Source organism: Meriones unguiculatus, chromosome 17, assembly GCF_030254825.1.
Source record: "Meriones unguiculatus strain TT.TT164.6M chromosome 17, Bangor_MerUng_6.1, whole genome shotgun sequence".
NCBI lineage: Eukaryota > Metazoa > Chordata > Mammalia > Rodentia > Muridae > Meriones > Meriones unguiculatus.
Genome location: NC_083364.1, coordinates 19,730,624 through 19,748,257, shown reverse-complemented (window position 1 = coordinate 19,748,257; position 17,634 = coordinate 19,730,624). Strand labels below are relative to the sequence as shown.

Here is a 17,634-nt window from a genome sequence, read left to right as displayed (position 1 = left end):
GGCGCCTGGCTCCAGGCTGCAGGCACACTGGGTATGAGACCAGCAGCATCCCTCCACTCACCGCGGGCATGCCAGGCTGAGAGAGCCCTTCTGCGGCACAGACTCCCACAGGGAGTGCCAGGCCGTGCGTGGATTCCCAGCCTTGCCCAGCAAGATGCAAAGAGAAGAAAGGTGGACGCAGCAACGGGGGTCATAGACCCTGGACCAGGCAGTCTGGCTGCCATCAAAAGGGCCTAGAAGATGCAAGGCAGGGTCTGGCAAATCCATTCAGGCTAGGGAGCAGCCAGGGCCTTGAGCTCACTACCCACTACTGTACCCTGTGGATACAGTCCGCTCAAATACCATGGCAACCATGTTACTAGCTGGGCTAGAACAGAGCACCGACAGGGCAGCCGACACACTCCTGGGTCCCTTCTCCTGAGGGGACTACAGGCTGTGATGCTGCAGACAGGGTGGCAAATGGCCTATTAAGCCCACTGTGAGCTCTCTGGCCACATTCCACAGCAGCTATGGCTGCATCTGGGGTGTCCTTAATGGAGAGAAAGGAAATAGAGGCAGGCGTGATGAGCCCTTCCCAGTGTCCCCATCCTGCTGAAGAAGCCTCAGCCAGGCTGGGTCTGGTACATAAGGCAATGTCCTGTGTCTCCTGCCCTCTTCGCTTGGGGTGGGGGTGGGGCACTGGGGACTTCACTAGGCCCAACATGCTGAGCAAGAGGGAGTATTTATGGCTGAGCAATTCCCCCGCAAACTCAGCTTGCTTAATGGGAATGTGCAGGGTAGCGGCTGTGCAGGGACTTGGCCAGTCAGCAGTGGCCGCAGATGGTGCCCAGGCTGCGAGTTCCTGGGCCTGGCCTCCCTGAGCCCCCATCAACTGCAGATTAAGGGATCTGTGCCAAGCGGCTCAGCCATTGCTTTGCTGTCAGTAATTAGCAAAAGCACCTGAGTGCTCCCACAGGGCCCATAGACACCACCACCGGCTCCATGGCGGCTCCATGGCCAGCACCAGCGGCCAGCACAGGCCGGCCTTGCAATGACGGTGGCCTTCTCCCAACCCACGTGGGCTATGCAGATATGGGGAGCGTGGGTACAAAAGCAATTGCTGTGAGGAGGTGAGGAGCCAGGTCTGGGAGTGGCAGCCTGGTAGCTCTAAGACATGGTCTCCTAGAGGAGGGTGGTAAGGTGGCCTGCCAGCTTGGCCACAGGGAGGGCCCGTTCCAGCCTCCAGGTGAGGCCCAAGCACCCGCCTCTGGCCACAGCAGCTTAGTACCACCAGCTCAGGAGACGGCACACAGTTCTCCACAGTGGAGTCCTCTCTCTTGATGGACAGAGAGGTCCACCTATGCAGAGGGTCTCATTGGAGCCCACTCAGGGCTGGGTGGTCATCATCCTGAGCCACAAAAGGCAAGCAGTGGGGCCACTAAGCACAACTTCCTCCAGAGAAAGTGGGGTCTCGGCCTCCACCAGCTCCCGGGGACAAAGGTGGCCTTAGGGCTCACCTGCCAGTGCACTTCAGGCTCTCTCCTTGCTGGGCAGCTGTCCCCTGGGCATCCTGCCACCTGGGAGTCTGGGGGAGCCACAGCCCTTCCTGGTAATCCCAGACTGCTGTGGGGGTGATTAGCAAGCTCTCCAAAAATACCTGACAGCGAGGGGGTCCTCGAGAGGCCCGGATGATGGCACCACTCTCCAGAGCTGCTGGCACTGGCTTAATTCATCAGCACATGGGTTTGAAGGTACCCTGGGACAAATGGCTAACACACAATGGCACAGACACCCCATATAGTCCCACTGAGGCTGACAGGAAGGCCCGTGCCTACTACCTGCGGGGCCCTTGCACCTTGTGCCTTCTTCACTCCTGTGGCCTGGCACCCAGAGCTCTGATACCGAGTCCCACGGGGGGCACCACACTGTATAGCCTGAAAACAGCTGCATCCCAGGAACTCCTGCTCAGCGCAGTGTGCTGAGAACCTTCCAGAACCTGGGGCACAGGCACCTCACCTGCAGCAGCCTCGCTTACACACCATTCCTTGGTGCGCCCTACAGACAGGACAGTCCGGCCAGGCACACACAGCATCAGGCAGGTGCCTCACACATGCCTTACACAGCAGTACAGGCTTCTAGTTAAGCATCTGCGATGGCAGCCATTGACCCCAACCAGAGCCACACCCCAGCTGCTGTGCGCCACATCCGAGGGTGAAAACGCAGACAGATCACCATATTGCTTGGCTGAGCTCTCTGAGGTGGACTGGCATGGGAAAGCCTGGGTCACGCCCGAGCCACTGACCTGGACTTGGCCGCCTGCTTAGTCTGCCTCAGAATGGGGTTTGGGGACGATGGGAGGGAAGGCTCCCCTTGTGCCCCTCCCCTGAGGTTGCACTGGAGCCCTGAGCAGGGACTCCACAGAACTGCAGGAATGTCCTAGGCTGCAGTTCAGCTGAGACAGCTGCACACGTGACAAGCTGGGGAGTTATGACAGGGTGCAAGTTACCGTCAATGCACCCTAGCCTCCTGTCCACCCTGTCGCTGTCTGAGGCGATCAACACACCAAACAGCCCTCTCAGGCCTGCCACTGGGGTCCAGGGAGAGCAAGTGAGTAGCAAGGCTAGTGCTGTCCGTGGCGGCCCAGCACAGTTTGCAGCTGGGATGACTGAGTCCTCCCCAAAGTGGGAAGACTGGGATTTCCAGTGCAAGGCACAGAACTGCAACCTGCTCAGGATGTGGCATGGGTGTTAGCAATCCAGAGCAGACCGTTGGTGACCAGGGGCCTGCCCAATTGCCTCAGGATACCCATAAAAGCACAGGTCACAGAGCAGTGACACTGTCCAGAAGAGTTATAACCAAGGGTCCTCCCTGCATGCCACCTCCCTGCTGGGGTCTAGGGCAGGGAATCATGGAAGGAACCAGGAATTACCAGCTCTACCCCACACCTCGCTCTCTAGGACCCCAAAGCTGACTGCAGGCCCTCTGTTCTCCAAGCACTGATGTCTTGGTGCCTCATGCTGACCCTGGGGACGAGCTTCCACACTGACATTTGCAGGAATGAAGCAGAGAGTACAGCAATGCCTTCTGGAGTGCAGGGGAGGCTAGTCTCCTGCTACTGGGGCCATGAACGGGAGGGACATTTGCCCCCAGAGCCTGGGATCCCCACTTGTGCTCCCTGTCCCTCTCCATCATCACTTGGAAGTAGCCAGATGCAAGTGACGTATCCCCAGCTCCACTGTAACTGTCCAATGATGCAACCACAGCCAGACAAAGCCGAGCACTGAACCCTGCCCCATGCTTCCCAGGCCTGTAGGCCCACGCTCCTGCCCACACCACTTGGTGGCCCATCAGGGACTGTGAGCCACAGTGGCCTAGCTTGGTGCCCACGAGGCTCGTGGCTGCCCCTTGGCTAGCAGTCCTGTCCAGCTCAGCAGAACTCACAGGCAAAGAAAAATTGGAATCTGCAACGGACACAATGGGCACAGACTGTCCTCAAGGCGCAGGGTGGCGCTGCAGATCCAGAGGAATGACCTGCCACATGCTTCTCAGGAGGTGGGCACCAAGCAAACCTGGAGCCAAGCTTGGACAACCAGGCTGGACCAGCCTCCAATTCTGCATACAGACTCTAGGGAGACCTGCACGCCCCACTACCCCCCACAGTCTGTCTTGTCTTACTTTGTGAACAAATGGCACCCCACAGGCAGCACTCTGCATCCTGCTACGTCAGGCTCCGTCACAGCCTAAGATGACGCCCACTGCCTTCTCAGGGCCGTGTGATGCTCGAGTTTAGTGTGCCTGCACATGGCACAGACACTTTCAACGTGGTGCTGCTTAGGAGACCCCACCTCGCTTCACATGGCCTACCCCTACCCTACCCAGACTCACTTTACACCATCTGTGTCACTGTCCACTCTCCTACACAGATCCTGATGGAGACCCTTGTCTCCACAGGTCGTCCCAGGCCACTGATTATCAAGGGCCTATCCAGGTTCCTGAGGTCAGTGAGATCATCAGACATGAAGGAGACATGACTTCCCAAACTACCCAAGTCATGGGAGTGTTGTCCAATGACGAGACAGTGCGGTGTGGCTGGTCCGCCCGGGGCCAGCAAACTGAGGACTCCACACTTGCCTCGTGTAGCCGGACCAGGGCCCTGTGTCTAGCTGAGCCTTGCCCCCGACGCTCCTGGGCCCAGGGCAGTCCCCATGAACAGGCTGTGTCTGTGTGCCAGGCATCTCCAGCAGCTGAGGATGGAAAGGGGCCTCCTGGGGTGCACGCATACTTATTCCAGGCCCCCTGAGACATTGAAGTTCAGCAGCGGCTCTGCCCCCAAGGCTCCCACATCCTCACACTCAGACTCTGTTTCCACTGCCTCACTCAAATATGAGCTGGGTATATGGCAGTGAGGCCACCTGGGCTGCCAGGATTCTCTGTGGGCTCTGAGCTCTGGCTGGAGGCAGTGATTTTCTGAGAGGCTGGATTACACCAGAACCCGCTCATGTACAACAGTGAGCTGGGGGAGGCAGCGGCTGGAGAGGAGATGATCAAAACACAGCCCAGTAAAACCACAAACCCGAACAGCATGTTGCTGAGGGACCGTCGGGCTCTCACCAGTGTGGCGGTGACAACTCTCAGTCACAGCACAGGAACCAGGGCGGAACACTGAGCCTGCTGCTGGGGCAGCTGGTACAGGATGAGGGTGGGGAATGGCATCCCTAAAAAGCATCAGTCCCGAGGGGAACAGCAGAACTGTCCCCAGCCGACCACCATGGTCACCCCATGGCTGGACATGTTCACATGTGCTCGCCTCTACCCTCCCACACAGGTCTGCGCCACATCCCCTCTATGCAGAGAACACCACCTTACAGGGTCCCTGCCCACAGTCATCCAGGCCACGATGAGGTGTCCAACATGGCCTCCAAACTCAGAGCTCAAAGCTTCTCGAAGCAAACAACTCAGCCAAGTGGCTGGCCACTGCCATCTCTCCTGGGCCCCTGGGCTCATCTGCAGGCGGGAGGCCCACAGTGTGAACAGAGGAACCCCTGGCCTAGGGTCCAAACGCCAGGATAGGAGCACACCACAGGCTGCGGGAGGGGCAAGGCCCACCACTGACCTAATGGGGACTGAGCCCACACCAGTGTGTGCTCTGGGTGCCTGCCTCAGGCCTAGCATGTCACTCCTTAAAGGCGGGCCTTGCTGAACCGTGGTGCCACGCCAGCTGGCTGTGGCTACATGTGCCTTCTCAATGCCACCATAGCCTCCCAGGTTAGAAATTATGTAGCCGAGGATGACCTTGAACTTAGGGCAATCGTCCTGCCTCAGCCTCCTGAGTGTTGGGGTGACAGGTATGCCCTGGTGCTCTCTCAGAAAGGTTAGCGCAGTGACTGAGGAGACACTTCTGCAGAGCTGCCTGTTTGAGGGCCAGCCGCTCCAGCCCACTAAGGGTTAACGTGCCAGCTCTGGTTGTGGCTTGGCCCATTTCTGCTGTGATTACCAGCATTGCGACAACATCCAGTTCATTAGGGAGCCACAGACAGGGACCTGCGCTCAGCTCAGGCGATCAGGCGCCAGCTCACAGAGCCACCTGGTGGGGCCTGTGCCCACCCCTCTGCCGACACCTCAGTCATGACACCTCTCGTGTGGGGCTGCACCTGTAATAACACCTACCTCACCCCCCTCCTGGCACAGGGGCCACTTGTCCTGTGCGGCAAGGGACACCAGGGGAGAGACAGTGAGCAGGCAGCTGGCGACACTAGCCTGTCTTCTCTCCCTATGCTGCTCTTTGCCTGGGTCCTGTCCCGCTTTGTGCGAACCTCGGTGTGACCATCATAAGCCAAAAACCTGGCCCTGTCATGCCAGGGGCCTCCCAGGGCAGCCCAGAACATCCCAACATCCCTTGACATGGGAACCCCGGGAGACCCACTTTGCTCGTGGAAAAGTTGAGGCACAAGTGGCAATGCCCAGGCTACACAATGTGGGGGTATCCAGGGTCTGTGTCCATGATGTACTCTTTCCTGAACCTACGGGGGAGTCAGTGGCAGGAGTCAGGGGTCAGCAAGTACCTCCTCAGCCAGGGCCTCAAGTGACACTTGGGAACACCACTGCTACCAGGCCTATGGAGCTTCTGAAGGGGGTGCAAGGCTAGGATAGTCAACAGAGAACTCCAAGACTATGCACAGTGCTGGGGAGCCCACACTAAGCCACCTTTTCCGATCCTTCCTCTCCCAGTCACGGGCCAGCTGTGACATAAGGTGGAATCAGCCTCACACATGCTCCCAGTGGCCTTCTAGGCACTCATGTGCCTAGAGATATGGCAGGGGTGCATGGCCTAGAAGCCATGTGACAGGAGCGAAGGAGCGAAGGAGAAACTCGTCTCACAGGAGCCAGCCTGGTGCACACAGCTCTGCTACAGCAGCAATCAGGGTTGGTGAACAGGGCGGTCAGGTGGGAGTGCACTCCGGGCCCTGTCATCGCGACTGCATGCCTTGCAGTCTGCAGCTAAGTGTGCAGCATGGGAAGCTCTGTCGCCGACGGCAGGGGACACGGCTGTCCCTTCTCACCTGCTCGTTACTCTCAGCGCTTCCTACCCAGTGCCTGCCACCCCCACAAAGGCCGGACACCACAGCACTAGGGGCCACCTCCTCCAGACTCTTACCCGAAACTCTGTAAAAGGCCTCCTAGCTCCAGTATCTACTCCTCAGGCATGCCAAGCATTCCTGGGAAGACTGGCATCCAGCCACAGGGACTGCAAAGGGGACAGAAGCCACTGTGCTGGATGTGCAGCCTGAGCCAGGCTCTCAATCATCCCCAGTCTCATCACAGCTCAGCCTGTGGGGCTGTGGCGAGACCCTTTGAAGAAGAGCCCCCTCCCTGCAGTGTACGGCTGAGGCTGAGCTTCCCACACTGTGTGTGGCCTGTGGCACTTGCGACGGTTGATGCGGCAGCCAGTGAGGAGCGAGGCTGTGCAGGCAGCACCCCTTCGCTGGAGAACCCTTTTGATCTCGTTAGTGACCTAGCTGTGCAGCGGGTGCTCTAGCCTGCAAAAGCTGACAGCGGAGGCAGGCGGACTGCCCCAGGCCCGCCATGTCACCACACCCGGGGAACTCTGAGGCCGTAGGGCTGTCCTGGAGCACTCCCAGAGGCTCACGCTACATTTGTGTACAGGGCTATTGAATAGCCCAGGGACTGGGAGGGCATGCCGGACATGGCACCTGCTGTGCACCACTGGAAGAGTTGTCTGGCTTCTCTGTTCCCGTCTGTCCGCCCAGGGGGAGCTTTCCATGGAGGGGGCTGGCTTCACGGAGCGGGGAATGAGCCGCCTCTATGGGGAGCACACGGAAATGCCTGAAACTTGGTGGGCATTCACCCCAGGCCCTCCAGGCACTGGCAGCCCTGCCCCAAGCTCATTCAGGGCCCTTGTGTGGGAGGGAAAGTGACGTGGCTGGGCTGCTGAGCTTTCTGGGTTCTTGCCTTTGTCTCATCTTTGCTTCCAAGACAAAGCCCAGGCTGTGACCAATCGCATGGCAATCCTCCTATCTTATACCCTGGGTGCTGGGATTCCATGGGTGCACTAGGCACAGCTCAGGAACTTCTCTGTAAAGATGAATGCCATCAAGGCAGGAAAAGAGCCATCGAGGGCTCAAGTCTGAGGCAGGTCTGTGGGCCTTTGTTTAGTTTTGAGGTAAGCCTCTCATGTAGCCTAGGCTAGCCTCAAACTCACTATGTAATTGCAGATGGCCATGAAATCCTGGTCCTCTTACCGCTACCTCCTAAGCACTGGGTGGCAGGTGTGTGCACCACGATTGCTTTCTCTGGTGCTGGGGACAGAACCGGGGGCTGGCAAGCCTCAGCCACCGGTACATGGCTCATCTGGTTCAATTTAACCATCACCTCAAACCCAAACCAACAAAACCGCTGGCAACATTGGAAGAGACCATGGGAAGGTACCTACATGACCAAAGCCACTTCCAACCACCTGCTGTAACCACAGAAGGAAAGGTCAGAGGGAGTCTGCGTGTGTGCATGCGTGCGTGCGTGCGTGCATGTGGAGAGGGAGCAAGCACTAGCTTTTCTGCTGTCCCCATCTCTCCACACAGCCAATTTAAAAAAGGACACACACCCTTAGCACACAGAAGCAACTGGAGCTGAGGCTCACAGCCCATGACCTGCTCTTAAAGTCAGACTACTGAGGTTACCTCTCCACACCAGTAAAAGTAGAACAAACTCCATGGGAGAACTCTTTTGATGGCTGTGTAATATTCTCTTTGCATGTATATTACTTTTACCAGGAAAGGCTTGGCCGTCGCCATCACTGTCTGTGAGACCATACTGCACCTGCCCCAAGAAAGTAGTCAAGGGTCAGCGCAGATGTGGCTCATGAGACAGCCTTCTGCCAACGATCCACAAGTTGGTGCAGTTGACCTGAGAACTCTGGGGTCTGTGCCCCGGGGGTCTTAGATGCCCCAAGACTGGGCCTCTCCCCTCAACTGAGCCTCCCACAAAGTCTGCGCTCATATGTGCACAATCAAGAAAATTCCCTGTCCCCTGCAGCATCTTGTAGCCCTAGAAACCCCGGTGGCCTCAGTATGGGCTGGTTCCTGGACCAGAGGCCAGCCTGTAGCTCAGTGAGTGAGTACTGCCTCCCACTGCCAGGGCCTCAGGTCCACTGGCCCAGCTCGCTGCCCCGTCTCTTATGAAGGAAGAGACATGGGGATGCTCACGGTGCTGGCCAGGGCTGAGCCCCTGTGAACTTGCACAGCCAGCAAACACCTTTCTGGGAGACTCAGAGGGTGCTAGGCTGCAGAGAGGCCCTGGGTTGGCACTGTAGGCAGGGGTGAATGACTCCACGCTGCAGCCCTCTGTTCCTCAGGGACACACAGGTGGAGCTCTAGTGCCTACCACGGACCACACGTTCCTCTGCACCGCTTCAGGCATTAAAAATACAAAGTGGCACCTGCTCTGCCACTGGGCAGGAGAGGGAGTGAGGCAGCACCCTGCAGCTCCCTGCCACCACTGTGCACTTGGGAGTACAGGTGAAGACCAGGAGATTGGGGATAGGCCAAAAAGAACACAGCCTGCGTTTGCAGGCTGAGGAGGGGTATGGGACTATGATCACCATGTGCGAATGGTGGGCTTGAGAGAGAGGACAGATGGGGACTCACCCTGCCCAGGTGCCCTGGGACTCGGACCCCATTCTGCCTTGCATGGCATGGCATTCCTCACAGCTCCCCTGTACACACTGGCTGGGGAGCGGCAGTCCTGGGTCCCCAGGCCCCACCATGAGGCCCCACCCTCGCCTGGCCTCACACCCCCTCACTGGTGGGCACTGCCACACTAGAGCTGCCCTGGCAGCTGGGCACAGGTGGGGGGTGCGGTGCTTGCCACCCTGCCCTGTCCCTGGCTGGTCTGCTGTGCTTCGGGCCACTTGTTCCCTAATTTCACGCTATGCTGCCTGACAATGTGAGCATGGCGCCATGGCGGACGGCAGTCCCCAAATGTTGCTTGTTTGTGAACACATGGCTGAGCCTGAAATTGCTTTTACTATCTGGGCCGCTCCTGTCGTGGCTGCGGCTGAGACAGCCCTTCGAGCACAGGCCCTGCCATCACAGCTCAATCTGTCACAGGTGCAAGTGATCTCAGCTGCCATCCCGCCAGCCCTAGCCATTAAAGCTGTCAATCAAAAGCAGACGCAGGTCCCAACCCTGGGCTATGCCACTTCCCTCCCTCCCTCCAGACTCAGTGCTTCACGAAGACTGAAAACTGGCCCCAGTGACCCCACAGCAGATGACCAGATCCATGTTGCATGGGATGAGCACCTGCCTTGTGCTCAGGCCCTGCCTTCATGACCAGCAACAAAAGGAGACAACGGCCCCAAGAAGTAGAGTGAGGATAGCGAGCAAGCAGGGGAGGATCAGAATGACCAAGTCAAAGCAGCCAATGATCTGAAACCCACCCTGAGAACTCACACAGAGGCGGCTGGGCTAGCACATGCCAGTGAGATGGAGTGGGAGGCTGATGGATGCCCCAGGAGCCATGGCCAGGAGACCCTGCCCCACACAGGGAGACGCTGGATGGCCCATGAACACGCACACAAAAAGGAGCAACATGTGAGCCAGTCCTGGGCACAGGGTGCCTGTGGCACCACCACTAAGGAGGCCAGGGCAGGACCAGGCAGCCCGTGTTGATGTCTCAAAAAGAACACAAACTGGTAAGTAATTGGTCCAACAACAAGGGCCAAGAGCAGAGCAGCACTGCGGGAAGAGATGGTCCCAGCAGAGATGGGGCTCCTTGAAGAAGACAGAACCCACAAACACCCACCTCTGTGAGCAGTGCCAGCATCTGGGGTGCACCCAGGTGCAGGGCTGTCCCCACCCACCCCTAAACTGAGGTGACCACTGCACCTACCTGCGTGGCCACTTTGCCGTAGTCAATCCAGCGCAGCGTGGCGAAGTTAGTAGATTCAGCGCAGTTGAAGCCGTGGTTGAAGCCCGCGTGGTAACCATAGGGGAATGTGATCATGAACTCCCCGGCTTCCTGGGTAATCTGCAGAGGAGAGTGATGACGCTCAGGAGGGATGGATACGGGCTTGCAGATGGCCCATAGCTGCGAAAGCCCTTTCATGACCTGGTGGGTTCAGTAGGGGCACAAAGCTCAGGAAACTGTGGGATCCTGCCAGGTTCAAAAAGAATGTGGGTGAGGCCTGGTGAGACAGCTCAGCACTCTTTAGTGGCATTTGGCATTTGCTGCCAAGCCTGACAACCTGGGTTCCGTCCCCAGGTCCCACACAGTGGGAGGAGAGGACACATGCCTGACTTCCAGGGGCTCTCCTCTGCCCTCAGCATGCATGCTCTAGCACTCACACCCACACAGTCTCATGAACAGTTTTCTAAGAAGAAAGCTGGGCATGCTGGTGCAAGCCTTTAATCCCAGCACTCAGAGGCAGTGGACCTCTCTGAGCTCCAGGCTAGTTTGGTCTACACCCTGTCTCAAACACCAACCAAGCATGGGGCAAAGCTGCTGTGGTGGAGCACACAGTCCTGGCAGCCCTTGGTGGCTACAGCACGAGGATCATGAGTCTGAGACTGGGCTGGACTGCATGGAAAGACCTGGCTCTAGCACTCACTAAAGGATACAGGGCAAGAAGCATGGCCCCATTCTGCACCGTGACCAACACGGCCTGGCCATCCCACGCAGTCCAAGGGGACGGTCATCCACCCATGGCATAGCAGCGGGCCGTGGGCTACCACAGCCACGCCCGCTGAAGCCAGGCCGGAGCACGCGCATGGTGACCTCTTGAGGAGAGATGCCCTGCATGACACTACTGGCACATGGAAGGCTCTCCGTGAGGCAGGGGCAGACCAGCCCTCTGTGTGGAGGACAGCACTGGCACATGGAAGGCTCACCGTGAGGCAGGGACAGGCCAGCCCTTTGTGTGGAGGACAGCACTGGCGCCTCCAAGAACACTCTGGAATAGCTGCCGACCTGCACAGACCTCAGGCCCCAAAACAGAGGCAGATCAGAATGACCGGAGGATACATGCTGCTGGGAGGAGGGACAGAGCCTCATCTGTGATGGGAAACTGAGGCTCCAGAAGGAAGGGGCCCCTCTCCGTGAGCTCTGAGAGCTGGGTCCTCACTGCCCATTGAATAGGCAGGAAGGCTTGACAAGCACACATGTCTGACATTCTGAGCTTGGCAAGCACCAACAAAGGAGGAAGGTTCCAAAGCCTCAGGGAGGACCCTGGCTTCTCAAAGTTTGTGCTCTGGTGGTACTCAAGCTCACAGGAGAGTGACCGGCCCAGGGCTTCTGAGCCTCCACAGATGGCCCCACTGGAGGGCAGCACCCCAGCTGCCTGCCACAGTGGCTCACTGATGCAGAGCGTACTGAGAAGGTATTCAGGGTCTCCTCTTTTTTGAGCATCCTAAGTCACAATAATCACTACTCTACCTCCCCTCCCAACACCTCGCTCTGGGCAGCTGGGCTGTGTGTCCCCCACAGGCCACCTGGCCCATGTCACTGGGTTCCTCTTGGTAATGCTGGGGAGGGTAGAGTGGACACCAAGGTGGGACTTGCAGCACCAACCACTCGGATAAACTCCATCAAAACCAACGTGGCCTGGAGTGCAGCCAGCCCTGGAGAATTCGCCAATATTTTTCTTTTCAAATAATTAATTGCACCAATTAAGGGGAAGTCAGTGGCAACAGCATTATGTTTTAAAATTCCTGCCCAAGTGACAGCTGCTCATGGCAGAATGAAGGGAGGTGGTATTCGGGGTGGTGGAGTGTGACCCATGCGTGTCCCTGGGTCCTGGCAGTCGTGGTTCCTCCAGGAACCTCAGCTACTTCACCTTGAGCTCTAAGAGGGAAAGGAAGGCCCGGAGCTTTAACAAACGTCTCTGTGGACAGCGGTGGTGATACGGGTCCACTGCTGGTCCTCTCCACGACATCCAGCATTCACAGTACAGCACATGCTAGGTGGGAGCTGTCCATTCAGCCTTCTGGGATGCAGCACACCACATAGGCTGAGGCCAACAGCGAGGATGCGGACATGGGCCGACACCAGACAGGAGAAAGTCTTGCTCAGAGTGGCAACAGAACCACGCTCCTGTCACAGCCTGTGTCCCAGATGCTGCTAAGTCCTGTAGCTGCCTTCCTCCTCATTGCTGTCAACAGAGCCCAAGGATAAATCAGGAGGCGTCAAATGATGGATGGTTGTGCGGCAGAGCCACGGTAGCCGGGGCCGGCGCCAGTCAGGGAGAAAGTGGGAGCCGCTTCAGCAGAACAGATGAGGGAGTCGATGGCAGATTACAGAAATACACACTCTTAATTATTAACGAGCCGGCTATTGATCAGCTTTCCCTTCTAAAAGTAAATACCATTACAGACTCACGAGTGCAGTGTGCAGCTGCTCATCTCAAGGGTGACAGGAATTCCGATGAGGGGACTCACACCTCACTTGGAAGGCGATGCTCATCTCTCGCCTGTTGCTCTTTCCTTAGGCCCCATCCCAAGGCAGGGGAGATGCCTTCTAATGCCAGACAAGGGTCACAAGCCTTTGGAGCCAGCCAGGCCCAGGGCACCCACCACAGCAGTGGAGACAGTGTGGCCGTCAGAATTCAACAGCCTCTCTGAGTCTGGACGCAGGCCGGCTGGGTACCGGATGTGCAATCCACAGCACTATTGAGACACTGCCCAGGAGGAAAGGTCCAGGCAGTCACTCTGTCCATAGAGTGCATGAAGCACCAGCCTAGAAAACCTCCACAAGCCAGTTACAGAGCAGACACTTCTCACTTCCACAAGTGACGATGCTGCCATCTGGCAGGGGGATCTGTGCTCCTCAGAGCAATAGCCAGGAGCAGCCTCCGGGCTGCACCAGCAGGAAGAACACAGTCAGATGCTGTGGGTGCCTTGATTGAAATGTCAGGAGCAATTTCCAACACGCTGACGCCCCATGTAAGCAGAGAGCGAGGGGTCTCATCACAGAACTCGCTCCTGGGCTGACAAATTGCTCTTCAAAGAGACCTTCAGAAACAGCTGTCCTGATGTCCCTTCTCCATCCCTGGTCCCCAGGGCACACAGGCTTGCACTGCGCCGACATACACCAGTCAGGCTGGCCTTCCCTGCTGGAATGTGCCCCACACTGCACGGAGAAACCTAAGGGTCTGGGTCTGCAAACTTAAAGTGCTTGCCCGCCCCTGGCACCCCCAGCAGCTGCCACAAGGCTGGCTCTCCCAGATCAGACCTTATCTGGCACAGCCTTTATAGCCACACACAGGATGGGCTGAGGCTCCGAGCTCAAGAGTGCTAAGCAGCACACCTTCACTCAGGGCCCAGCCACCCTGTTCACCATAAGCAGCTAACAGCAGGTGTGGCCTGGCCAGTAAGAGACGTGTACTTGGGCAAAGGGCTCTGTGTGGTTCAAGAACAGCAAAGGCCCTGCCAAACTCGCCCTGTGCCCTCATCCACTTCCTCTGCAGAAGAACCGGGTCACCTTCCAAGACCAGTTGGTCACCACTGCAGAACCTTCTCTGGGGCCTGTACATACCCGGCTGAAGGGGATGCCATACTTCTTCAGGATGATGGGCGAGATGAGTGTCATCTTGTGCCTCAGGAAAGCATCGCAGCCCTGCGAGCTCCCAGGGAAGAAGCCTGGGGTGGAAGAGAGCAGTGTCAGGGTGGGGCTCGGGGTTGGTGGCCTGGTCCTGGGGAACAGGCACTGAGCTAGGACCCCAGACAGGTCTCAGGCCAGTGCCACAGCCCTGGGCTCGGTGAAATGGGTTACAGCATGCTGCTGCCCAACATTGTGGGAGACAAAAGCAGCTGTTACTGCTGTGACTGGCAACTGCCAGTCCTAGGAAAAGTCCTCCTGCCAGCTCGTAGGCAAAGTCCACTCTGTTCACCAGGACAGTCACTGATGTGACGTGAGCCAGCATCTCAGCACCATACAGATGGGCGTGGAGAGCTGGCAGCATTCAGCACCTCCCTGAAGGGTAAGGGAAGCTCAGAACCAAGGCTGAGACTCGAGGTCACCACTAGGAGACAATACAGGTGAACAGCCGTGACCAGCCTCCAGGTACCAGCCCCTCAGCAGTCCACAGAGGAGAGAATGAGGCCCTAGGACACAGGTGGCCTCAGCACAGGGAGCAGCCTATGTTCCCACCAGGGTGCCTTGCTTCCCCAGGCAGACAGGGCCACTGTTTCCAGCCATGGCCTGGACTCCTGAGCTCCTTGAGGACCACAGTTCCCACTATGGAGAGATCATCCTTCAGAAGGCCAGGGCCGGCTGGGGTTCAGCCATACCCCCTCAGAGCCAGCAGCACTACAGCGGCCGAGACAGGCAGCACAGGGAGCAACCGAGGCAGGGCATATCCAGCTCCTAGACTAGCTGCTCACCACACGACACTGCCCCGCGCATCCTCAGAGCAGACGTGCACACCCCACCACGGTGAGGGTCACAGAGGCCTGCTGGGAGCAAAGCAGAACTGACCCACTGCCTCAGGCTAAGGACCCTTCCAGAACCCCACACAGTCGCCCAGCCTCCAGGCCAGCATGCCCCGCCCTGGTAGGTCTCTCAAGAGCACATGTTCATGTGTGTGCACACCCACAGACATCTGTACGGGGCACATGGCGAGCAGGGCTTAGAGGCCCTGGCTGCTGGCAGGAGGCTAAGCTCGAAGAGCAGGCTCCAGAGAGGACAAGGGCTGAGTCCTCAACTTTCCTTCCTTGGTGCTAAAAGCGCCTTGGTTAAAATTATGACTGCCGCTGCCAGCCGCACGCCCCCCTTTTAATGCACGGCTTAAGTGGCTCTCATTAGGGCCTTAATAAAGGTTCATATCTGAAGTGATTAGCGCCCCACATTAGTGCTCTCCCGCGGGCGCTTCTCCCTGTAAGCCCATTTACGGCTCAGCCATTCATTCTCTGCGCTAACCGTGAGCCCACTCCACCCGGCTCCGCCGTGGGTGGCATCAATGGCGCATGCCCGAAGAAGGTGTCGGGCTGCAAAGACCAGCGCTACAGGGGAGCTGCATGTGGCCTCCTACAGACACTACTGTGTCATGTACCCTGTCTCCCTGCTCGAACCTCACCCTTCCCTGGGCAGACTGCTCAGTCCATCCTCTGGTTCCAGGGAGCTTTTCCACCCTGCTGGGGACTATGTGGACAGGGTGGATTGTTCTTTTCTCTGTTTTTGGAGGCAGGGTCTCACTATGTGGTTCTGGCTAACCTTAACTCACTGTGTAGACTAGGAGGACCTTCAACTCACACAGAGATCTACCTGCCTCTGCCTCCTGAGTGCTGGGATTAAAAGCATGTGCCACCATGCCCTGCAGGCCAGATGTTTGAGGCAGCCACTCTGGGGCCTGAACTGAAATCCTGCAGCTGGCTCCTCCTCCTCCAGCTTCTGCACACACTCTCGAGGAAGGCAAGCTGCCACCTTCGTCCCCTGCTGGCCCTGGAAATGGTGATGTGGCTACTGGGGTAGACAGAGGATGTTGATCCTGACCATGCCTCTCCTGTTTTTCTGAGCCCAGCCTCACGGTCTCCAGAGGCCACAGAGCAAAACCCACCTGAGCCTGACTTACTGAACTGCCCGCCTCACATGCACAGATGAGATACAGTCAGCTGCGACTAGGCAGTTAAAAGGCATTTCCTTTGTTTTGAAAATGACACCAGCTCACGGAGGGTACCTACCAAATGTCCACAGCCTAACCCCAGGACCTGTGGTGCCATTTCAAGGAGCTCAAGCTAAGGAGCCTGAGCTGGCAGCATCCTGGAACACCCTCATGGGCCCTCCTCAGAGGGAGGAAGGAGGGGAGAGGCAGAAAGCCTGGGAGATGCTGTGCTGCCGGCATTGGACTAGGAAGAGGGGTCAGAGGGCTGAGGGAGGCAGGGCCTCTGGATGGTAGGCTGCAGGGCTCCCAGGACACCTGCTAGGCCTGTGGTCTTAGGATCTGAGCTGTGGAGGCTGTCTATAGACGCTGAGGTTGCTTGTGGGCACAGTGGCCCCAGGAAGCAGCGCAGTGGCCAGACCTGCCTTAGCTGCCATGCTCAAGTAACACACTGCGAACACCACAGTGGGCGAAGTCTAGGGAGCCGTCTGCAGCTGCGGGTTTCCAGTAGCTGGGCCCTGCAGGATCCCAGTTAAACTTCCTGAGGGCTGCACAGCTAAGAAGCAATTGATGGGAAAGGCCGGAGCTGCTGTCAACACAACTGCCCCCCAAAGCCACCAGAAGCTGTGTGCCCAACCAGTCCCTCTTGTTCCCTGGCTAGCCTCTTGTTCCCAGAGATGGGGCATCTGTCAGGGCTGCTCTAGTGATGACAGAGGACAGACAGACCTTTCAGGTAGTCAGGACTCATGGTGCTCCCACAGTGTGGGTCTCTAGGTACCCATACACAAACTTACACCTGACAAAGGAACGGATGATCTGGGAATGGTGGCACAGGCCTGTCATCCCAGCACTTGGGAAGCTGAGGCAGGAGGACTGTAAGTTCAAGGCTAGCATGGGCTGCAAAATGAGTTCAAGACTGGCCTGGGAAATTTAGCTAAACCCCATCTCAAAAAGCCAACAAAAGAAAACCCAGCATAGCTTGGAATGGCTCAGCAGCAGAGCACCTGGCCAGCATGCATGAGGCCCTAGGTTTCACCCCAAGCAGAGCATGGTGAGACAAAGAGAGAGCTGGATATGGTGACATAATGTTCACTCAGATATCCTAGATCCAAGCAGAAGGACGGTGAGTCATGTTGCATCAGGGGAGAGACCAGAAGACAGGCACAGTGAGATTCACCTGGACGGGCCACCTGCCCATCTCATCTTTGCCCCTTTCCCACCTGGGCTGAGCAGGGGCTCAGATACCTACCTATGGCCAGGCGCTCCAGGCGCTTGCCGTGCTCCGGTGGTATGGCGTACCTATGAGAGAAGGGGGCACATCAGAGCCAAGGACCTCTGGCCAGCGCAGTCTGTACCCACAGATAGCAGACAGGGCTGCCACCACCAAACCCTAAGGCAGGGAGTCACCCTAGACAATGAGCATGGTGACTGTCACAGTGAGGGAGCTCCTGGAGTGGAGTAGGAAGGGGGGGATGGCTCAGCAACCTGCAGGGCCCAGAGGCAAGAGGAGGATGCAGGAGCAGCCAGGCCAGAGCATCTGAGAATGGAGG

General features: G+C 57.7%; 1 protein-coding gene across 2 annotated transcripts in view; it reads right to left on the bottom strand.

The window, feature by feature from the left end:
- The window catches only part of Kdm4b (lysine demethylase 4B), a 79,994-nt gene that overhangs the window by 18,123 nt on the left and 44,237 nt on the right, over positions 1 to 17,634 (bottom strand). For both annotated transcript variants that reach the window (XM_021632940.2, XM_060371280.1), the window contains exons 7-9: positions 17,334 to 17,383; positions 14,023 to 14,126; positions 10,384 to 10,521 (exon numbers count right to left, since the gene is read on the bottom strand). In XM_021632940.2, coding sequence (XP_021488615.1) covers positions 10,384 to 10,521; positions 14,023 to 14,126; positions 17,334 to 17,383 — 292 coding nt within the window. The remainder of the gene's footprint in view (positions 1 to 10,383; positions 10,522 to 14,022; positions 14,127 to 17,333; positions 17,384 to 17,634) is intronic.